Source organism: Octopus bimaculoides, chromosome Z (genome assembly GCF_046866305.1).
Source record: "Octopus bimaculoides isolate indiv1 chromosome Z, ASM4686630v1, whole genome shotgun sequence".
In the NCBI taxonomy this organism is placed as follows: domain Eukaryota; kingdom Metazoa; phylum Mollusca; class Cephalopoda; order Octopoda; family Octopodidae; genus Octopus; species Octopus bimaculoides.
In genome coordinates, this window is record NC_142944.1 from 19,100,685 (window position 1) to 19,124,748 (window position 24,064).

General features: G+C 40.1%; 1 protein-coding gene and 1 long non-coding RNA gene across 2 annotated transcripts; one reads left to right on the plus strand and one right to left on the minus strand.

Moving 5' to 3' along the window:
* Positions 1-216: 216 nt before the first annotated feature.
* Positions 217-7,760, minus strand: LOC128249622 (uncharacterized). Its single transcript, XR_008265740.2, has 2 exons — positions 7,672-7,760; positions 217-3,091 (listed from the first exon to the last, which is right to left on the minus strand). It is a non-coding gene; the product is annotated as an uncharacterized LOC128249622 (long non-coding RNA).
* Positions 7,708-15,032, plus strand: LOC106867509 (uncharacterized). Its single transcript, XM_014912395.3, has 2 exons — positions 7,708-8,067; positions 13,687-15,032. The coding sequence occupies exons 1-2, from the start codon at positions 7,959-7,961 to the stop codon at positions 13,905-13,907; spliced, it is 330 nt and encodes a 109-aa protein (XP_014767881.1). The 5' UTR covers positions 7,708-7,958; the 3' UTR covers positions 13,908-15,032.
* The last annotated feature ends 9,032 nt before the right edge of the window (positions 15,033-24,064 follow it).

A 24,064-nucleotide genomic window follows, 5' to 3' on the forward strand; every position in this document is an offset into this window, starting at 1 on the left:
GAAGAAATGCCACTAAGCATTTTGTCTGGAGCAGTAACAATTCTGCCAGCTCAATATCCCCATGACTAATTCTCAAAATGTAATTCCTATAAGAAGAAACAAGATGTTACTTAACAGCAAAAGATTTATATATTTTTCAGCTGTTTTCTTCTTTGCTGATGCTAACACTAAATATAAAAGCAAAAGTTATGAAATAATGTCAAAGTGTGAAATATATACATAAATAAATAAGTGTAATTTAATAATCTTTCTATGCAAAGCAATACAGAATGACAAAAGGCTTTACCTTGAAGCTGTTGCCGCCCAGCACGAGTGGTTTGCTGTCTTGCAGCATTTAACTAATAATCTTTCACATTTTATTTGTACATAATCACAGGGGTTATTGAAAATAAAAATAATAATCCTTTCTATTAAAGACACAAGGCCTGGAATTTTTGGGGAGGGGCTAATTGATTATATCAATCCCAGTACATAACTGGTAATTATTTCATTGACACTGAAATGATGAAGGGCAAAGCTGACCTTAGTGGAATTTGAGCCCAGAACATAAAAAGACAGACAAAATACTGTTAAGCATTTTGCCCAGCATGCTAACAATTCTGCCAAAAACCAAAGAATTCAAATGGTTTATGAATTCTCTAGTTTATTATTTATTTGGCCCTGTTTATTTTTTTTTTTACATCATTATTCAAATTCATATTCTTCATCCATGCCATTAGCTCATTTCAGTTATTTCCCTTAGCTCAATCATCATCACCGCCATTACTTAATGTCCAGTTTTCCATGCTTACATGGGTCAGATGGAATTTGTTGAGGCAGATTTTCTACAGCCAGATGGATGTCCTTCCTGTCATCAATCCTGTCCAAATAAGGTTAATATTTCCCCACAGCTAAGGTGGAAAGCTGGCAGAAACGTTAGCATGCCAGCAAAATGCTTAGCAGTATTTTGCCTGCCGTTACGTTCTGAGTTCAAATTCCTCTGAGGTCGACTTTGCCTTTCATCCTTTCAGGGTTGATAAATTAAGTATCAGTTAAGCATTGGGGTCGATGTAATCGACTTAATCCCTTTGTCTGTCCTTGTTTGTCCCCTCTATGTTTAGCCCCTTGTGGGCAATAAAGAAATAAGAAACGTTAGCATGCCGGGCAAAATGCTTAGCGGTATTTCTGAGTTCAAATTCCGCCGAGGTGAATTTTGCCTTTCATCCTTTCAGGGGTCGATAAATTACGTACCAGTTGCACATTGTGATTAATCTAATTGACTGGCCCACTCCTCCAAAAATTTTGGGCCTTGTGCCTTGAGTAGAAAAAAATATTTCCCCACAGCTGGACATGTTTTTCACAGAATACTGGAAACAAACAACCTCACGTGCATGACAATTTTTCTCATATACAACCATCAAGTGATGTCTTGACAAGAGTACAAATACGCACAATTACACAAGTGCACACACATACGCACACACATGCACACACACACACACACACACACACACTCTCTCTCTCTATCTCTCTTTCACTCACTCACTCACACACATATAACATATACAGTGCTGGATATCATTTGTGGTTGTCAAATGTGCTGGCAAATCATGATTTGTGCATTACAGGGCTTGGGTTGATATACTCAATGGAGAAGAATTTTAGCTTGAAGGTGTCTTCCTGCAAAAGGTTGCTGGAAAAGGTAGAGCTGACAACCCAGTGTTTGTCCCAAATCCAAAAGATGAAGCAGGCTTTGAACTGGAAAACATTGTGCATAAGCTGCCATAGCCTAAGAGTGTTGGCATGTTTGTCAGCTGTTCTGGCCAGCTTGTGTTCAACTGTAAGTTGTCAGTGTGGCAGCTTAATTGATTTGATTTCTGACATCTATTTCCATATCAAAATGATGAAGCCGGCAGAGTTAAGCAAGATATTGTGTCTCAGTTGTCACAATCTGACTGTTGGCATTTCTGGGTGCATTTGAGACACTTTTCATCTAATTGTGACTTGAAATTGTGGCAACTGAATTGGGATAACTTTTTCTTATCACTGTTGGCATTTTTGACGTTTTTTATGCCTCGATTTGTTTTTAACAGACTGCTATAATCGTAAGCACAAAATAATCATTTCATTCAACATTGTTGTTATAACATTATATTTTTCAGGCAGAACAATGGCTTTGCATCTCAGTTATCTTTATTCGAGACACTGATCAACTTATCCTTATGTCATACAACTTACCCAAGAGGTTGGATCAACTTACCCCACATTCCGAGCAAGTTGATCCAAGAGAACCAGTTGACATTCATTTTTTTCAAAGGTCACAGTGACTTTCAGTGTGGGGAGAGAAAGTTAGAAATAGCTACAAATATTTCTTAAGGATTAAATTTGAAACTAAGATACTCATTTCTGCAAGATCATCAGTAATTTTAATCCTAACATGCCTAGTTTAAAAACTGGCTCAACTTGCACCGCCTTCCTATAATGGATAATGTTCTAGTAATGTACAATTTTCAACAAACATCTAAACAAAGTTACTAAAAAATTGTTTTTATTTGTACCCAAATGGAACCTTAACCTTGATCTTTGCAATCATCATGTGGTGTTATGAGCCAGGCTGTGTTGTAGGGAAGGATCAGAAGTGAGGGAGTAGGCATGTCCTGTGGATCCCGCCAAAAGTGCCACAGTGAACATGTGGCATTCAGTGAAGCCTGAGGGTCAGTCAGCGGCGAACAGCACATCAGAGCAGACATGTGAAAAGGTAGAGCATTGGATAGTGCACGTGGACACGGAGTGAACCTTGGAGATCGTGACGGCACATGGATGTTGAAAGTGACCCTTTCTCCGGACCGACAAGTAAGACTACCATAATTCTCTATTCACTTCTGTCTTTTTTTCTTCTTCCTTTACATCACAAGCTATTTTGGCTCAAACGAGAAAAAAAAAATGATGGGTATGGTCCGTGTTTCAAATGAGACGGTTAGGCCATTTTGTGGCGAGGGAGATGTGACCGCTTGGCTGCAAAAAATTAAGTTGGTGGCAAGACTCCAAGGTATAGATGATCTAGCAGGTTTTATAGCCGCTGTACCTTGATGGATCAGCATTGGCGCTATATCTGGAAATGGAAGAGAAGGACAAGTTGAATGCAGAAAAAATAGAAGGCCGGCTGATGGAGGCTATCACAGAAGGGCCATTTATGGCATATAGTCAACTAGGGTAAACAAAGTGGATGGGCGAACAGGTCGATGTGTTTGCCAACGAAATCAGGAGATTGGCTAGACTCGTTGGGTACAGAGATGGCGCATTAGAATAAACCGTAAAATTAGCCTTTGCAACAGGATTTCCTGACTACGTATCGGTTGAGCTGCAAATGCTGCTGAATATTCACTCTATGGCAATGGGAGAGGTAATCTCTCGGGCCAGAGCCATTGTCTTGTGTTGCAGGATGACACCTTTGGCAGCGACTGCAACACCAAGAAGAGGATGAACAAAGAGAAGGGTCGAACAAGGAACGTGCGTAACCCTTCAAAGGGCAGTGTTTTTGGTGTCAGGGTTCGCACATGGTGAGGGACTGCAGGAAACCCAGGCCTGGAGTGATTTGCTATCAATACAGACAGATAAGCCACATTGCTAGTGAATGTGTGCAGGGAAACAGTCCAAGCGAGACTACTGCACCGGTAGTTGTCCCATCAAAGGAATAGAGGCGCGTTTACAGTCGTTGCCAGTAGTAGAAGTCGTGGTGAACGGAAAGGTGTCACAAGCCCTCGTGGACACGAGCTGCTCAACAACCCTAATGACTCCAGAAGTGGTAGAAGAATGGAGTGGAGTGAGTAGTGTAAGGGTTGTTGACGGTATGGTAATTGAGTGCAAAGGAAGTAGTGATGTAGAAATGGTGGTATGAGGAACAAGATTGAGGTTGCGGGCTATTGTAATTGATCGTGTAGTGGACGGGATCAATGTTGTGATAGGGATGGACACTTGGGAGGTGTTATGGTCAATGAAGCCAGTGTAGTGTTCAGTGATGCAGGGGCGCTATGTGCTGTGAGTTCACGACAGGAGAGTGGTGAGAGCTGCGAAGAAAAATATGCTGCACATACCATCACAGACAAAGATTTTCGAGCTATGTTCAATGGCTGGCAGTGGACAGTGGAATGGCACCGGAAGGGAGATTCTCCGACATTGAAAAATGCAGTAGGCTGCTCCCAGAAGCAAGTTTGAGGGAGAGGTGGACCGGTGGATCAAGGAGGGCATTCTAATCCCTTTGAAGGAGGAAGTGAAGACTGGAGTGCTACCACTGATGGCAGTGGTGCAGCCAACGAAACATAAAGTCAGGCCAGTATTGGATTTCCGGGAGCTGAATGACCACGTATTGTGCCATACAGGCAGTGAAGCTACAGACATTTGTAGTGAAACCTTGAGAGAGTGGAGGCAGATGACAGGGGTTCCAGAATCATCAACTTGAAGTTGGCATACTTGCAGCTGCATGTGGCTGAGAGACTGTGGAAATATCAGCTGGTAAGGTATAAGAGATGGATGTAATGTCTGACCAGGCTGGGATTCGGGCTGAATTCAGTACCGAAGATTATGGTGACAATTCACAGGACCATCCTGGGAAAGGCTGACAAAGTGAAAAGAGCCACCAATTCCTATATTGATGACATCCTGGTGGATGAGAACATAGTGTTGGCAAAGGAGGTCATAAGCCACCTGAAGAGTTTTGGGCTAACTGCCAAACCACCGGAGGCAATGGAAAGAGGAGCTACACTGGGACTCAAGCTATGGAAAGACAAGGCTGGTGTGTTGGTGTTTTGGAGGGGGAATGAAATCCAAGAACTGGGCTCAAAGACAAGATGGCGGGAACTGTTTTGTGTGTAGGAAGCTGCTGGGACACTACACAATTGCAGGATGGCTTCGGACAGCATGCAGCTTCATCAAGAGGTGAGCTGAAGGAGTGAGGTGGAGTGACAACATGAGTGAGAAGACAACTGCCATGATGCAAGGAGTCTTGGAGAGAATGACTGTAGAGGACCCAGCAAGAGGAAACTGGTATGTGCCCAAATTAAAGAAGGGGATCGTGTGGTGTGATGCCAGCAGCATAGTAACGGGAGTTGTCCTGGAAATTGGAGGTGTCATGGTGGAGGATGCGGCCTGGCTTAGAAAGAAGGATGACTGTAACCACATCAATGTGGTGGAGCTGGATGCCATACTGAAAGGGCTGAACCTGGCCCTGAGGTGGGGGCTGTATACCATCAAGATCTGGACTGATTCGGCCACTGTACTTAGGTGGGTGGGATCAGTGATCACAGGTGAGCAGAGGGTGCAAACCAAAGGGGGTGCAGAGATGCTGATAAAACGCCGTCTGGGGATTCTGGGTGAGCTAGCTGCCAAGTTTGACCTGATGCTGAGTGTGGTTTTTGTGCCCTCAGAGAGGAATAGAGTGGACGTCCTGACTAGAGTAAAGAAAGCCTGGTTGCAGGTGCCAGAGGATCTAGAGCAAGGAGTAGCTGCGGTGTGTCGACTGAGTGACTCGGAGCTCAGGAGATTGTATACCATGCATCACATGGGGGTGGGCTGGACCCTGTTCATAGCCAGGAAAGATGACTCTGATGTGACTAGGCAGAGTGTGCAAACAGTAGTTGGGAGCTGCGACAGGTGCCACTGACAGGTCCATTGACCCCGCTCCAGGTCTGCATGAAGCAAGAAGCATTCCAGTGGAACACTACTGGAAACAACTGGCAGTGGATGTGACACACTACCGGCATGGGACATATCTCTCGATGGCCGACTGCGGACTGGGGTGGTTGGCCATATGGAGGGAGATGAAGACGGGGACTGGGGAGAAAATCATAAGAATACTGAATGAGGTATTCCTAGAATGAGGCCCTGTGGATGAGCTGCTTGTGGACAATGGCACTGTGTTTCACTCGGAGGTGTTGGGGGAAATGCTCAACAAGTGGCATGTGAGCTGTTTCTTCGGGGCGGCATACTGGCCAAGTGGCAATGGGGTTGTGGAGAGGCATCATTGTACCATCAAGACCATAGCAGTGAGGGGCCACATCTAACCAATTGAGGCCGCTTTTTGGTATATGTCACCCAGGATGGGACAGGCTAAGGAGTCAGTGCCACACAGGGAAATATTCAAGTACAAGTAGAGGCATCCATGCACTGCATCACCGCGTCCCGCAGAAGAGAGAGAGCGTGCCTTTGTGCAGGTCGGAGAAGTCTGGGTTAAGTCCCCAAATGTGCGGTGCACATCAGTGAGAAAAGAGGACAATAACCTCTGCGAATTTGAGGAACAACGTATCCGTAGATGGCATGCCACGACATGTTTTGCATGTGTGCCGGATCATCACTGCGACGGATGATGAGGCCAACAGTAATGGACAAGAGGACGAAGCCGGTAGCAACATACCAGGAATTGAGGTCAGTCCTGAAGTCCCACAGCGGTCACAGAGGGAGCGGTGCCTTCCTCGCTAGTTGGCTGATTACGAGATAAGTTAAGGTGTGTGGTCGGGGTTGAGAAGAGGGCATGGGCAGATTGGTTGAATGATCTTCAGATCAGGAGGGCGTGTTGTAGGGAAGGATCGGAAGTGAGGGAATGGCATGTCCTATCGGAAGTGGGGCCTGTGGATCCCACCGGAAGTGCCGCGGTGGACATAAGGCATTCAGTGAAGCACGAGGGTCAGTCGGCGGTGAACAACACATCACAAGAGAGTTCAAAACATTGAGACATTAGTTGACTAAAATATTAAGTTGACTAAAATATTAAGTTCAAGAGGATCTTCCAAGATTTAAATCAAGGAGTAACAAATAACAAAATTCTTCCTTTATCGCTCAGGTGAACTAAGGTGTTAATAAACTGTTGAAAAGGCGTCGCTTTTGGAAAATATGTTTTTCCTCTCAAGCTAAACTACTGCTAACACAGGCGCAGGTGTGGCTGTGTAGTAAGCAGCTTGCTTACTACAGTCCCATTTCAGTCCCATTGCGTGGCACTTTTTGCAAGTGTCTTCCACTAGAGCCTCGGGCCGACCAAAGCGTTGTGAGTGAATTTGGTATACGGAAACTGAAAGAAGCCCGTCGTGTATGTGTGTGTGTATGTGCATGTGTGTGTGTGTGTGTGTGTGTTTGTCTGTATTCGTCCCCCGTAACTTAGCGGTTCGGCAAAAGACACCGATATACTAGGCATACAAAGAATAAGTCCTTATGTCGATTTGCTCCAGCATGGCCGCGGTCAAATGACAAACAAAAGAATAAGAGTATGGAGATTGCTTCAACTCCCCTCTCAAGCAACTTTATAAAATACAACGAAAAAAAAAAAGAAGAAACGATTTGCTGATACAAATATTATGTACTGAAATCAGTGACATCGTCTGGTTGCTTATCCACTTCAAATGGAATAGATCCTTTACTTGTAGTCGACGATATATTAATAAAAATATTCATGTACTTAACCAGACAGAACTCAGATGACTGTTTACCTTTTCGTAGCTAACCACAACTATATGTGGGTAGCGAGGTAGCTTCTTAAACGATTAGCTGGGAGGGAGGGGAACTGTCAAGTTTAATTAAATGAGTTGTAATTACACTTGGAGCGCTTCATTAATTATTTTCAAGAGAAAAAACAGTTATTAAAAAAGAAAGCACTTATAAATAAATATATAAACAAATAAATAAATAAATAAATCTTTTAGAGACCTGTATGCTCGGAATCTGAACAATTTGTTTCCCGTCATGCAAAGTCTCATCGTAATCGGTGATTACGTCTAATATTGGCTCTCTGCAAAATCTTTATTTTTTTTATTTTTACACTCATATATTTTGGTTTGGGTTCCATTTTAGAAGAGACTAATTATTTAACGCCCTCTGAAGTTGGATTTTTCATCGGTCTATTTTCGTGTGACGACATTTCCCTACCAACGCAGTAAATAGCTTTATGTAACAACACTTTCGCTGTTGTGTTTCGCGCGGTTTTTTTGTGTACAATGGGTAAACGTAGCTGCCCTTTTTTTGAACCTCCCATCCAAAAGAAAATACATGTTGGTGTGAAAGAAGTGAATAATGGTGTTTCTGGGAACATGGAAGGAGTTTATGGTGAGTTCTTTAAACTAGATATCGCTTAAAATGACAACAAATTACAACCATTTTGTTTTTTTAGCATTCAAAACATCAGACATCGAATATAAACACTAAAAAGAATAATGGTCTGTCAGTGCTAATTTGGTGGAGATGGAGTATATGTAACCCTAACCCTAACCCTAAACCTAACCCTAACACTAGTTTTGTGAGATTTGGCTGTTATTTCTAGCATGTAAATAGCCTGCTTGGTGGGGGGATTGAAATTTTTCAAAACATTTTTTTTTCAGAATCGGAATCTCCATAGCCTAAAACGTGGGATTCCGTAAAAAACATTAATAAATAAGGGGGGGGGGGAAGGTTCAGATTACATATAGTCCATCTCTACCGCAGTCAACTTGTTTACTTTTTTTATCGTGTACATTTATTGTAAATTATCTGTTGATATGCTGCCGTGTTGTGAGCAGATCTGATGAAAAACCTTCTATCTGTGGCCATCCAATTTTGTTTGTTATTTTTGTTTTATTCATTCATACTATCTTTGAATATATAGTTTGTTGTTCATACTCAATCAACTGTGATCGAACAGACCTCCAACCAAGAGTATTCGACCTGTAATCACCCTTTCTTTTCTTTTATTTTTCTTGGGTATCTGAAACTACATTGTTTCCCAGTGTGATCTTAAACGAAATTTGCTTGCTAAGTTCGGACGTCCACGTTCAGACTTTCTCGTTTGTTCGTGGGATATATCGGTGTTATTTTTTAACCCAGATCAGGCCAATAATCAAAAGCATTTCAGTCGTGGCCATCTCCTCTTTTTAGAGAATCTCTGGTTACATTGCCTTTATTTAAGACAGACAGTAGTGATGGCTGGTATTTCTGACAGTTGAAGGACCACTGAAAGCTGTCTTTCAGTTGTTTTGATGTTTAGCCACAGGTTAACAATGATAGAACAGGCCTATGATCATTCTCGTAGGGAAAACCCATGACAATACTTTAAATAAATTTAAAAGTCCTTATAAGCTTCGAGAGGTTTTCAATGAAAATCGACGCATGTGATGACCAAAAGGGTTAAATTCGTTTGCGCACGCGTCAAACGAATTAAACAACCCTTTTGGGCACCACATGCGTAGATTTTCAGTGAAACTTCTTGAAGCCTATAGCAATTTTTAAATTTATTTAAAGTACTGTCATGGGTTTTCCAGACGAGAAAGTTTTTTCTTGCATAGATCTAACGGAAATAGGAGCTAGGTTCAAATGCAACAAAAGTGGAATGATCGCCTTTTTGGATTTTTTTTTTTTTTTTACAGAGGAACACACTATGTTGAGGGCAGAAATTCCGAATCTGCACCCCCACCCTCAAACTTCTTAAATTTTCACTTTTTAAAAAAAAATTCGTGGGGCGAAATACGTAAAAAATACGGAGATTGTGATTCTGAAAAAAAAAATAGTAAAATTTCAATTTTTCAAAAAAATAAATAACCCCCCCCTCCTCCACCTTATGACAAGAAGTGAAATTACAGTGTTTTCTCTACCTATCTTTCACGCATACATAGAATTATAAAATAGCAGACGCAAAAAGTATCTAAACAGAAAACCTGACGTGCTAGAAACAGGTTTTCAAAATTTTAATACGAATTACCTAAGAAAAAATTTCAAAACCTAAACCCACCCCCAATTTCTTCATTTTTCACTTATTTTAGAAATATTTTTTGGCGAAATACGTAGAAAAATACGGAGATTATGATTCTAAAAAATTGTAAAATTCCAATTTTTCAACAAAACTATAAACACCCTCCCCTCCACCCTATGACAAAAAGTGAAATTCCCCCATCGTCTTTTTTCTTTGCCAGAGGGGCAAAGAATGAAAACGTTTTTGGGTTCTCAAAATCTTCAAATTTCAGTACGCCCCAACCGGAAATCTGACAAGCTAGAAACAACAGCCAAACTGAGTATCAACTTTCTAACTACGAATTACCAAAAAAGAAAAAAAAAATTTTTTAATGCCCTTTTGTTGTGTGTGTGCGCGCAAAAAATCTAACTTTTACATACCTCTTTTAATCCAAAAGACCCTATTAGTCGAGAAAACACTTTAATTTAACTTTTTGTCATAGGGCGATGGGGAGGGGTGTTTATTTACTTTGTTTTTTTGAAAAATGGAAATTTTAGATTTTTTTTTTTTCGGAATCATAATCTCCATATTTTTCTACGTATTTCTCCCCCAAAAATCTTTTTAAAAAGTGAAAATTTAAGAAATGGTGGGGGGTAAATTTTGAAATGCTTTTGGGATGGGGGCAGGTTCGGAATCTCCGCCATCGATATAGTGTTCCCGTAAAAAAATAAATCCCAAAGGGGGTGCAGTCCGCCGTATTTCAAAAATATTTATGGGAAATGTTTTCTTTATCGTGAATGTAGAAAAGTTAACATCAGAAAGTCATTGTTCTTCGAAAAATCAAAACTTGAGCTTTAGCAAACATTTGGACTGACATACATGTGGGCTGAAGGAAGTGGAAAAGTTCGTCCAACAAGTTATCAAACTATAATGAAAGAGTTGGAAGTAAAAAGCGAGCACACTTGCAGATTGGAGGCAGTTTTGCAGAGATGTGGCAGTTGAACAAGGGGCTCAGCGATTTGGAACAAATGCGTTTTATCACTTTTGGCATTGTATCGCCTCGCTTATGTATAAATTGTAGATCGCATATTTAATATTGTCGTTTCACTTTCGATTTTTAATGTATTGTTGTATATTGAAGTGTGAAACTTTCATTAAAGCACTACACCTTGAAAAATGCTTTTTTTTTTTTTTTTTTTGAAAATTTTTTTTCGGATTCCTAGGTTTTAGATGTTGGAGATTACGAATATGCAACATAAACACGTTTTCAAAATTTTACCTCCCCCCCCCAAAAAAAAAAATTTTGAACTTTTTAGAAACTTTTTAAAAATCTACATGGAAAAATACAGGGATTTTAACAATGTCAAAACAACAGTTTATCTATAGTTTAGTCAAATGAACATAGAAAGTACGCTTTTGTAACAAAAAAAACAAACAAACATTTTTCAAGGTGAGGTGCGAAACTGCAATTGTGTGAACTTTACCAACTGATTCTTGTTGTCTCTGATATGTTGTAATTTATTGGTTGTTATTTCTAGTGCAGCCACATACCCTCGTGGGATCATATTATATATACTGTTGTGAGTACCTTGGGTACAGGGACAAACAAATATTTTTTGACATTTTCGTTTCTTGACTTGTTGGTAGTTACATGTTAATAGTGTGAAAAATGGAAAAAGAGGAAAAGATCCCACCTGAAAATAAGATTAACAGAGACTGGAGGTTAAAACTTTAACAGCTTTACTTCATACTTCAGGATAATGGCCCTGCTTGATATGTAGAAAAGGTGTTGTAAGAAACTCCATAAAGTTACCTGGTGCAAGCTGTGGACACGTACAAGATGCAGCGGTATCACTGGAAGACTAACCGAGAAAGTAGTCTTTACATGTGGCAGATGTGCAGGTACATTAAGCACCAAGAATATACAAAAAATAGACTCCCTCAAATGTCAGCGGGGATCCTTAGAAGTAGTACAGTTTCCATTACTTAGGTGACTGAGTTAGTAGTGGAGGAGCTTGTTCCGAAAGCATAGCTGCTCAAATAAGAATAGGCTGGGTGAAATTCAAAAAGCTACTACCTCTGTTAGTAACAAAGGGCCTCTCCCTCAGAGTGAAAGGCAGATTGTATGGTGCCTGGGCTGTGACTACTGAGGATATGCAAAGACTTGAAAGACATGAAACCAGTACACTCCGCTAGATTTGTAATATCATATTCACCTGAGTGTAAGTGATTTGAGAGAAAAACTGGGTGTGCACAGCATTAGATATAGCATGCAAGAGAGAAGACTGTGCTGGTATGGCCATGTAATGTATGAATGAAAATAAGTTGCATCAAGAGGTATTGATTTATAATTGTAGAGGGAACATGTAAAAGGGGTAGACTCAGGAAAACATGAGACGAAGTGGTGAGAAAGGATCTACAGGCATTGGGACTCAGAGGGGATGACCGGATGCTGAGACTCCTGACAGTTTGCTGTGCTTTAAAAGACACGTCAAGCTAAGTAAAAGTATAGTTGTCCTTGCATACAGGGTGTCCTCTGCATCCCTCTCCAGCTGAGTATTCCTAACCTTGCAGGGTCGTGGGTGCTGGTGCTGTAAAAAGCACCCAGTAAAGTAGTTGGCATTAGGAAGGGCATCCAATTTTAGAAACCATGCCAAAACATGTGGAACCTGCTCTTCAGCAGGCCATTTCCTGTTAAACCATCAAACCCATATCAGCATGGAAAACAGATGTTGAATGTTAATAAAGACTTTTGTTACATCAGATTTACAGTATTCTCCAACTATACCATTAAAAAATAAGCAAAAAAAGCAGGAGAAATATAATGAAAAAGTCCTTAGGAACTAAGAAAATTTAAAGTCCTTTTATAAATAATATTTGCTGTTATAGTAATGTGGCAAGCTGGCAGAAACGTTAGCATGCCGGGCGAAATACTTAGCGGTATTTCATCTGCTGCTACATTCTGAGTTCAAATTCCACCGAGGTCGACATTGCCTTTCATCCTTTCAGGGTCAATTAAATAAGTACCAGTTACGCACTGGGGTCGATATAATCGACTTAATCCATTTGTCTGTCCTTGTTTGTCCCCTCTGTGTGTAGCCCCTTATGGGCAGTAAAGAAATAAGAAACGTTAGCATGCCAAGCAAAATGCTTAGCGGTATTTTGTCTCTCTTTACGTGCTGAGGTCAACTTTGCCTTTCATCCTTTCGGGGTTGATAGATTAAGTACCAGTTGCGTAATGAGGTCGATCCAATCGACTGCCCTTCCCCCCCCAAAAAAATTTTTTTTAGGGCCTTGTGCCTAGAGTAGAAAAGAATTGACGACTTAATCCCTCTGTCTGTCCTTGTTTGTCCCCTCTATGTTTAGCCCCTTGTGGGCAATAAAGAAATAAGAAAAGAATATTTGTAGTTATAGTCACACAGGCAGTTTGCATGTGAACCTTCTCCAGTACAAGTGTTTTGCTCGAGAATACAATGTGCTGCCTGGTCTGGAAATTGAACCCATGATTGCTAGGTCATGAGCGCAACACAATAACTACTAGCTCATGCACATTCACCTTCATTATACTATTGATTACTAAATGTCTTGGAAAGTTAAGCAGCATAAAACTTCATACAACTCGCAAGCAACCCATGGAATTTGTGCAGCGACATTTGCATAAGCATGAATATCCTCATTATCACTTAGCAGTTCAGTAAAAGGATCAATAGAATAAGTACCTGTTTAAAAAAAAGGTACTGTGGTCAATTCATTCTTCTGGGTGCTGTCCCAGCATGGCCACAGACAAATAAATGAAACAAGTAAAAGATAGAAAAAATATGAGTGGCTTGCTAAGAGATAAGTCATATCCTCGGTCAAGAACAAGATGTCATTAAATGAAGAGTGGCTAATTATATTGTTGCATTTGCTTCTTATTCTCTTTTGTAATGAGACCCTTTTTGCTTTTAATCAGCCATCCCCTTCCCCTGTAAATGATTGCCAAGTCTTATATTCTCTTTCTTTCTTTCTTTCTTTCTTTCTTCCAGAAAGAACAAAAATGATTCTCTTTGCTGGAGCCTTATTGAGCAACCAAGACAAGAACAGCAACTTGGTAAAATCTCCTCCCAATGCATGTGAAAACGACACACTGGATTCTGAAGAAGACACATATCAACCAAAAATTCTACGAGGGCAATGTCAAATTGATTTCTCAGGGAAACTGATTCCTTACAGAAAAGCAAATTGGGGTCAGAGTGTTTCCCAGTAGCATAAAACATGCATAATTTAACTGTGATCTGTGTAAAAAAAAAGAAAAAAATTAAATACAAAAAAGCTTCATTTCCACTAAGGGTCACTTTTAATAGTTTTTGCCATAGGATAATTGATATACATGATGCAAGTGATAATATGTGACATTACCATATCTAGTTCAGCAAACTTCATCTCTTGTTTTATCTATTCTCCATTCAATGATAAAATCAATATTTATAATTTAATGATTATTTTTTTTTCAATCTATAATTTGCCTTTTATTTAATATTCTTTTCCTTTGCATAGAAAACGTGCCAAATGCTCAGACTCCAGCTAAGAGAAGCATTTTTGCTCTCTCTGGAGAAAGAATATAAGACTTGGCAATCATTTAAAGTGGGAGGGCGTGACTGATTAAAACAAAAAGCAGAAGGGTCTTACTACAAAAGAGAATAGGAAGTGGATGCGACAATAAAGTTAACCATTCCTCATCTAATGACGTATACTAAAAATCTTTTTTACTCATAATTTAGAAGAGGAAAAAAATATACATTAGAATTTATAATGTAGATTGGTTAAACTTTTCATCTATTGATGATTTTAAACTTTTTTTTTTTAGTTATTGTGCTTAAGTTAAAGTTGAAAGACTAATGGAATAAAGAGGTATGGTAGTCAAAAATGATTAGGTAAATTTCTGTTCTTAACTATGGGTGTGTCATTTAATTAACATGCTGTTGGGAAAAATCATCTCACTATAACAGTTTCATTTCTAAACCCTAAAAAAAAAAGTCATTCTTCATTCATATGTAAATAAACTATCATTGTAGTGTGATGGTTCCCAACTCTTCAACTTGTTTCAATTTCAACTTGAAACAATTTCATTTACATTTTTAATCATTCATCCTTAGTGAAGACATATCATGTTGACTCTTTCAAGGCCTTATGCCTTTGTAATATATTGTATAAGAACTGGTCATTATTTTTTTGTTTGTTTGTTTTTTTATGTGTACTACAAGCATTTTATTGCAAATTTGAGAATAACAAGTTTTTAACAACCATATGTTTTGTTTCTTTTTTTCAAAACCAATTGTTAAAATGTAATTATAAAAATCTTTTTAATTAATAAACTATTGTTTTTATCTCATGTTTACTTTGTAAAGTATTTTAAAATCATTTAAAAAAAACTCTGCTTGTTTAAACACTAGAACACAGAATCTCAAATTGCCACAAATATTAAACATTTAATATTCGTTAGATGGTTTGACTGGAACTGGTAAGCTGGAGAGCTGCACCAGGCTCCAATCATCTGTTTTGGCTTGGTGTCTATAACCGGATACCCTTCCTAACACCAACCACTTTACAGTGTGTACTCTTTTTTTGTGTCACCAGCACAGGTTTCTTTTGCATGTCACCAACACCGGTGTCTTTTTCGTGTCCCCAGCACAGGGGTCTTTTTCGTGTCCCCAGCACAGGTGTCTTTTTCATGTCCCCAGTACAGGTGTCTTTTCGTGTCCCTAGCACAGGTGTCTTTTATGTGTCCCTAACACAAGGGTCTTTTTCGTGCCCCCGGCAAAGTGTCTTTTTCATGTCACCTGCACAGATATCTGGAACATGAATGGCATCAAGCTCATCACTTGACTTGAAAAATAAAGACATGCACCTGTACCAGTGGGGAAGTTGTGTGAAGTCAGAAAATAAAGAGATTGATGCCACTTCAGTGTGTAATCTACCTGGCCATTTACACTTCAGCATGCAGTCTAACCTTAAGCCCTAATCCTAACCCAGATCAGGTCATTTCACAGCATAAAGTACAGATACTGCAGTAGACTGCCTTTTAAAGTAGCACCATGAGATTTAAGTAAAAATTATGTGTGGCTGTGTGATAAGAAGCTTGCTTCCCAACCACATGGTCCCAGGCTCAGTCCCACTGGACAAGTGTCTTCTACTATAGCCTTGGACTGACCAAAACCTTGTGAATGGATTTGGTAGATGGCAACTGAAAGAAGCCCAGCATATATATTTATGTATTTCTGTGTTTGTTCACCTCCATTGCTTGATAACCAATGCTGGTGTGTTTATGTCCCTGTAACTTAGCAGTGCAGCAAAAGTAGCCGATAGTCTTTGTAAGCCTAGTACTTATTCTAAGTCCTGGGGTTGATTTGTTCAACTAAAGGCGGTGCTCCAGCATGGCCACAATTAAATGTATGAAACAAGTAAAAGAATGAAAGAATATCTCATTATGTTGCACCTTAGGCAAGTATCTTCTGCAGTATCCCTAGGCTGACAAAAACCATCTGAATGGATTTGGTAGATGGAAATTAAAAGAAGCCCATTGTGTGTGTTTGTGTTTGTCACCATCATCACCACTTCTTGACAACCAGTGTTAGTTTTGTTTTTATCCCCATAAATTTGCAATCTGACAAAAAAAAAGTGACTGATAGCATAAGTACCAGATTTTGCAAAACATAAAAATAATGGGGTTGATTTGTTTGACTGAAATTCTTCAAGGTAGTACTCCAGCATGGCTGCAGTCCAGTGACTGAAACAAGTGAAAGATATATTACATAGACAATATTTACATTCAACGGATATTTGTCCTCATCTTGTTTGTTGTTGACACAACGTTTCAGCTGATATACCCTCCAGCCTTCTTCAGGTGTCTTGGGGAAATTTCGAACCTGGGTTCTCATTCCTAAGGTATTTTTCGATATTATTATTATTATTATTCAGGTCACAGCTTGGAATCAAACTCGGAATCTTGGGGTTAAGAGCGCAGGCTACTAACCCCAAGTTCGATTCCAAGCAGTGACCCGAACTATAATAATAACATCAAATAATACCTTAGGAATGAGAACCCAGGTTCGAAATTTCCCCAAGACACCTGAAGAAGGCTGGAGGGTATATCAGCCGAAATGTTGTGTTAACAACAAACAAGATGAGGACAAATATCTGTCAAAATGTAAATAATGTACATAATTCCTCATCTCTTAAATATAGAACTGTATATTACATAGGTTTCAGTTATGCCACTCTACAGTCAAACATCACCCACACCACCTCAGCAAATAAATCTTTATCTTTTACTTGTTTCAGTCATTAGACTGCAGCCATGTCTGTTCCTATAATGTATAACCCGTTTATATATTGAAGTTGATTTAATTAACTAAATCCCTACCCTACAATTTATGGCCTGAACCAATGAAAGAAATCAATATTACAGAAGAACTCTACAAAATTGTCAGAATTAAAATATCCAAGGGTAGGTCTGGAACCTTGCTAATAAATCTTAATTTATCAATGTTGCAGTCTGCATCAGTTTCCAACCATTGTTCTTTAAATACAATAGAATGTTGTCAATATAACAAGATAAGGGAGTGAGCTGGCAGAAACGTTAGCACGCTGGGTGAAATGCTTAGCGGTATTTCGTCTGCCGCTATGTTCTGAGTTCAAATTCTGCCAAGGTCGACTTTGCCTTTCATCCTTTCGGGGTCGATAAATTAAGTACCAGTTACGCACTGGAGTTGATGTAATCAACTTGGTCTCTTTGTTTGTCCCCTCTATGTTTAACCCCATGTGGGCAATAAAGAAATAAGAAATGTTAGCATGCTGGACAAAATGCTTAGCGGTATTTCATCTGTTTTTACAGTCTGAGTTGAAATTCTGCCGAGATCGACTATGCTGTTCATCCTTTCATGGTCAATAAATTAAGTATCGGTTGTGTAATGGGGTCGATCTAATCAATTGGCTCCCTCCCCAAAAATTTCAGCCTTGTGTAGAAAAGAATATAACACAAAATAATACGGTGGCGAGCTGGCAGAACCATAAGCACACTGGATAAAGTGTTTAGCATTGACTTTGTCAACCTTTTTTGGGAGTCGATAAAATAAGTATCAATTGAGCACTGAGGTCACTATAACCCTGTGCCCTGCAACTGGTATGCCATGGTACACTGATGTGCCATGAGACGATGCTAGCTGTGCCACAGTGTAACCTGAATATAATTTTTTTTCCCTATACTTTTAGTTATATTTTTAGTTCAGGTGTGCTGCTGAATTTTGAATGGAATATAAGTGTACCACAAGTGAATAAAGGGTTGCAGAGCACTGATATAATCGACTTAGTTCCCCAAAATTTTGGCCCTTATGCCAAAATTTGAAACCAATATTATTAAAGATAAGGTGGCAAGCTAGAAGAGTCATTAATACAGTGAACAAAATGCTTAGCAGCATTTAGTCTGTCTTTACATTCAGAGTTCAAATTCTGGCAGAGTTGCCTTTGCCTTTTATCTTGTAGGAACAAAGTGCAATTCACCTACCCCTCCAGCATCAACTCTCCAGATAGGGAATTTGCTGTTATCCAGAACATAACAGCAAATTCCCTTTAGTCTACACATCCATTCACCATGACCAACCCAAAGCAAAAGTGACTCATGCAGGTCCTGCTCCTGCTCATGTGACCCCCTTCACTTCTTACCTTCTGATAAGGCCCCTCATCCATTGATGCCACTGACCCTTTACTTCTGGTTCACCTCATTCTCACACATCCCTCTGATCTCAAAGATCCTGTCAAAATTTGCTATTCACCTGCTCTGAGTTCTGTAGAGGTGAAGCACTGTTCACATCCTTCTTTGTCATCTGAAGAATTGATGATCCTGCAGACATCCAGGACATGTTGTGGCTTCCCATCCACTGACACACTATTTCAAGAATTAACAGCTGTTATTATTTCTTTTCCCATAGACTTCATCTATCTGCACAAAGGCAGGAACTCTTTTGTCCACAGGTTGCTGATACCATGCATAGATGTCTGAATATTGCTCTCTGTGATATATACTAGAATACTTCCTCGAGTAGTGAAATGTGTCCTCTCTCTACCATAATCATGCAGTGGTGTCTCTCCAAAATCCCATTTCCATTTAATCTCTACACCGTTCTGAAGAAGCAGTTCCTGTTCCACTTATCAAGCATTTCCTTCAGCACCTCCTAGTGGAATGCAGTGTCATTGTCCGTAAGCAATTCATCCACAAGTATCTGCTCCAGGAATATCTCATTCAGGATTTGTGCAACTTCATCTGCCCCCCCCCCCCGCCCCCTCCATATTTATTTTCTTCCACACCACCATCTACCTTGGTCTGCAATTGACCATCAAGAGATATGTCCCTGCCATTAGTGTGTCACATCAACTCCAAATCCCCTGGCACTGCCAACTGGGTTTTCTTCACCCTGGTTAGAATATCTGCCTTATTCCTTTTAAACCAAATTTGGCAGCCAGCTCTCCCAGAATTCCTAGGTGGCACTTTATTAACATCTCTGCCACCCCATTTGTATGTACCCTCCTCTCATCAGTGATCACTGATCCCATCCATCCAAGTACAGTAGCTAAATCAGTTTTCATTTTGATAGTACGCAGCCCCCATCTCAGGACCAGATTCATTCTCTTCAGCTCTGCATTCAATTTGGTCACATTAATGTGATTGCAATCGTTAGTTTGCCTGAGCCAGGTAGCATCCTCCACCTTGACACCACCATCCAGAATAACCTCTATCACTAGGCTGCTAGTATCACACCATATGGTCCCATTCTCTAATTTGGATACACACCAGCTTCCTCTTACTAGGTTTTCTGCTCCTACCCTCTCTAGGAACTCCTGCATCATACCACCATCCTCTCTCTCTTGCTTTGTCCTCCATCCCCAGCTTAACATGTCTGCTCATGTCTTGATATAGCTACACACTGCTCAAAGCCACCCGCAATTGGATAGTAACCTACTAGTCTCCCTAACATCTTGTTTCTTTGCAGTTTGACCCCCTCCAACCATCACCTCTGGTGGTTAGCCCAAACTTCTTTGGCTGACCTATGACCTTTGCTGCCAACACCATGATCTCTTCTACGAAGATGTCATCAATATAGTGACTGGTGGTCTTTTTTACTTTGTCTACCTTTCCCAGTATAGACTTGAAGACCATGATCTTCGGTGCTGAATTCAGCCTGAAACCCAACCTGGTCAGACATTATGCCTGGCCCTTATTTCTTACCAGTAGATTTTTTCTGGTAACTTTTCACTTATATGCAGCTTCAGATATGCCATCTTCAAGTCAACAATCATGCCCGCCCTTATCATCCATCTCCATTCTTGCAATGTCTCTTTGCAGACATCGGTAATTTCACCACTCATGTGACACAATACAGCTCCCAAAAAGTTCAGTACTAGCCTGACTTTGCTTTTCATTGGCTGCACCACTGCTACTAGCAGCAACACTCTGCTCTTTACTTCCTCCTTCCGAGGGATTAAAATGCTCTTTTCCATCCCTCCCTCCACCTCTCACTCAAAACTCACTCATGGCATCTTCTTTCTGGTTATGTTGATAACTGCTTACCCTATTCTTCAAGACCAGGGGCTCCCCTTTTCAGCACCACTCAATTATCCACTGCTGACCATCTAACACAGCCTGAAAAGCCTTATCTACAATGGTGTATGCAATACAGTTCTCTCTGGAGCTTTACACATTCTCTTGTTGCAAACTTATACCGCATGGTGTCCTGCACCACCAAATGTAACCTCATCTTCACTAAACTATGACTCCTCCTAGGTGATTGATCATGTCCGTGCCCATCGTTACATAAACTCCATCCACCACATGATTGATCACAGTCTTAGTTTTGTTCCCCACACTGTCATCTCCACTTCACTGCTTCCTCTACAACTAATATCTCTGTCATCAATTGCTCTTACACTATTCGTCCCATCCCACTTTTTAGCCACCTTTGGCGTCGCTAAAGCCATTGTACAGCCCATGTCCATGAGGGTTTTGAACACTTTCCCCCCAACAAAGGCCTCAACTATATGTATGCCTCTACTTGTCTGCAGGGAAGTTAGAGAGGCAGTAACTACTCTGCAATTTCTAGTGATATGTCCTGTCTGCTTGCACCGGTGGCAAATGGGTTCAGGCTTCAACTCTTCACAATCCCTTGCCATGTGCAGTCCCTGATACCTAAAACACTGATCTCCAAATGGTCAGAGGCTCTTCTCTTCTTGTTGCTTATCAATCACCACCTGACTCTCTAAGCTTCTGTAGCTGCCATCGCCACTGCATTCTGCCTGGTGTTTTGCATTGACATATGGGCTTGAATGATAAGTTTGCTCATAGACATCTTCTTGCTGCCTGACAGCTGTTGCAGCTGCACCAATATCTCATCAGAGAAACCATTCACAAATGACAACTGTACTGCTTTTTCCAAGCCTTCCCTCATAATTCCAGAGAGCATGGCCAACCTACGAATTACTGCTACATATACATCCACTTGTTCTCCGATCCACCCCATCTTTCCTAACTTGGCAGGTGCAGTATGTCTCTTCTGTGAATGTTTCCTTTAAGTGCCATTCAATTTTTTTTTTTTTATTTTATTTTTTTTTTTTACATCCAGTTGGTCTGCTTCATTCATTATGAGGTACAGTGCCAAAGCAGAGCCATGAGACCTGCTGGATCTTCAATGGCTTGCAGCCTGGCCACCACCTTGATCTTCTGAACACACGTGATAACATCTTTCTCCCTACAGAAGGGTCTGACGGCACCACTACTGATTCTTATTTTTGGTGACATAGAAAGAAAAGAATGCATGAAAGCCAAAATAGCTTGCAGTGCAATTCACCTACCTCTCCAGTTTTCTTGCAACATCAACTTTCCAGCTGGGTTATATCTTGTTGGTTCCCTACCTGCCTAATTTATGGCCAGAATCTAACAAATTCACTCGAGAACATGTATCTACACACATCTGTAAACTACAACTACCCCAAAATATAAGAGACCCATCCCTCAAAATAAGAAAAGAATATATGAAAGATAAAGTTAATGTGAGAAATGCGTGTGTTAGGTATTAACCATCCAATCAACACATCACCACTTCCTAATGCTATGCTATTCACTTCATGACTGTTAGATTTGCTGAGCCAACAATGAATCCTGTACATGATTGCTCAAGCTGTCAGAAATGACAACCAAACTTTTTTGCATTTACATTCTAATATCTTAAAAGGCAGCGAGCTGGCAGAAACGTTACCACTCTGGGCGAAATGCTTAGCGGTATTTCATCTGCTCTTACATCCTGAGTTCAAATTCTGCCAAGGTCAACTTTGCCTTTCATCCTTTCGGGATCAATAAATTAAGTACCAGTTATGCACTGGGGTCAATGTAATCGACTTAACCCCTTTGTCTGTCCTTGTTTGTCCTCTCTGTGTTTAGCCCCCTGTGGGCAATAAAGAAATAAGAAACATTAGCACTCTGGGCGAAATGCTTAGCGCTATTTCATCTGTCTTCACATTCTGAATTCAAATTCCACCGAGGTTGACTTTGTCTTTCATCCTTTCGGGGTCAAAAAATTAAGTACCAGTTGTGTACTGGAGTCAATCTAATCGACTAGCCCCCCAGCCCCCAATTTCAGGCCTTGTGCCAAGAGTAGAAAAGATTCTAACATCTTAAAAACAGAAAAATCTATTAAGTAATGTAGACATGTACTGTCTGGAAGACCAAAATTATGAGGGGGGGGGGGGGGTGCCTGGTCTACTCTTGATGGTAGTTCTGATGGATTATGGGTAACCTAATCTAAATAACTTGCATTACTACATTACGATGTAGACTTCTTTTTTTTCTTTTTGAGAAAGAGTGTACTTTATTTGTTTTCCCAGGATTACAATCTGTGCAATTCCATATCATCTGTTTTAACAACTGTCTCCTCACCTCTCTCATAATGATATAAATTGTAGACAAACCAGTTACATGCTCTACCACTTTTAGTAAGGCCCCCTGACAGGAAATGACAAGCCAAAGATCCTACAATATAAGGTCGATTTTTTTTTTGTGTCTTTCTCTTCTATGGCTATCTTTTACCAAACATATATTCATCTAGCAGCACTTGTCATCCATTTGCATCTTGTCTATACAAGTGCAGTCATTTCCTATGGCTTGATATCCAGCTACCCTCAGTTGGTTTGAGTATTACCTTTTAAACATGTTAGCATAACACACTCAGTGGATCATACTCATGTCATTATTTTTCATATTTAATGCTATGCATGGCTCAGTAGTTAGAGCATTGGGCTCACAATCATCAGGTTGTGAGTTCAATTCCTGGACCAAGCTGTGTGTTGTGTTCTTGAGCAAGACACTTTACTTCACGTTGCTCCAGTTCATTCGGCTGTAGAAATGAGTTATGACATCACTGGTGCCTTTCTCTTGGATAACAACGGTGGCATGGAGAGGGGAGGCTGGTATGCATAGGTGACTGCTGGTCTTCCATAAACAACTGTGCCCAGACTTGTGCCTTGGAGGGTCACTTTCCAGGTGCAATCCCATGGTTATTCAAAGGGTGTCTTTATTTTATGTAACATAACATTTCTTAAACATAATGCCACCCTATCTTATGTAGCTTAACATCTCTTAGACATATCTGCCTTTTGCATAGAGATATTTTTGGTTACCAGCAGAAGTATCAATTCCCTAAATTTCTTCTAGTTCTTCCTTATTCTAGAAACTGCTTTTGCTGCAGCTGTAACTAACAAAATCAGGTCAAATTATTACATAAGCCATAATTCATTTGGCCAATATCAATGTGTGACATGTGACATCTACTATTTTGAATACTTAATTCATTGTTTGATTGAGTACCAAGTACAAAGGATCAAAGCTTAGTGGAATTGATCTACTAAAAAAAAACAAGTTGAAATTCCTGCAGCGAGATAAGAATTTATGTTCAAGCATTAGCAGCTCATTAATTTATCAACTTTATTATATCGTAATTTTAAGAATGAATACTGAAATAAAATGCAATGATTTGGAAGTAGTTATGTTTCCAAAAGAGTTATACAAAGGTGACTGGCCTATGTCATTGAGAAGTTACAGTTCTTGTTAGACAAGGGTGAAATGATTGACTGGATATGGTACTGGAGTTCTAGAATTTAAGAAACAAAAAGGTGCACAGTACATTTCAGATAAGTAGACTGATAATCCAAACTAGTTTTCTTTTTTAGGGGAATGTGCAGAAGGGAACCCAGGAAAACGTGGGACAAAGTGGTGTAAAAGGATCTTCAGATACTGGGCCTCACTGAGAAAATGACAAGGGACTTGAGAAGAAGCTAAGTAAAATTGCAGTCATCCATACACACAAGTGTGTCCTTTACAGG

Coding starts and splice junctions, on each gene's coding strand:
- LOC106867509 (XM_014912395.3), top strand. CDS start 7,959: ATGGGTAAACGTAGCTGCCCTTTTTTTGAACCTCCCATCCAAAAGAAA. Junction 8,068..13,686: donor GAACATGGAAGGAGTTTATG/GTGAGTTCTTTA, acceptor TCTTTCTTCCAG/AAAGAACAAAAATGATTCTC.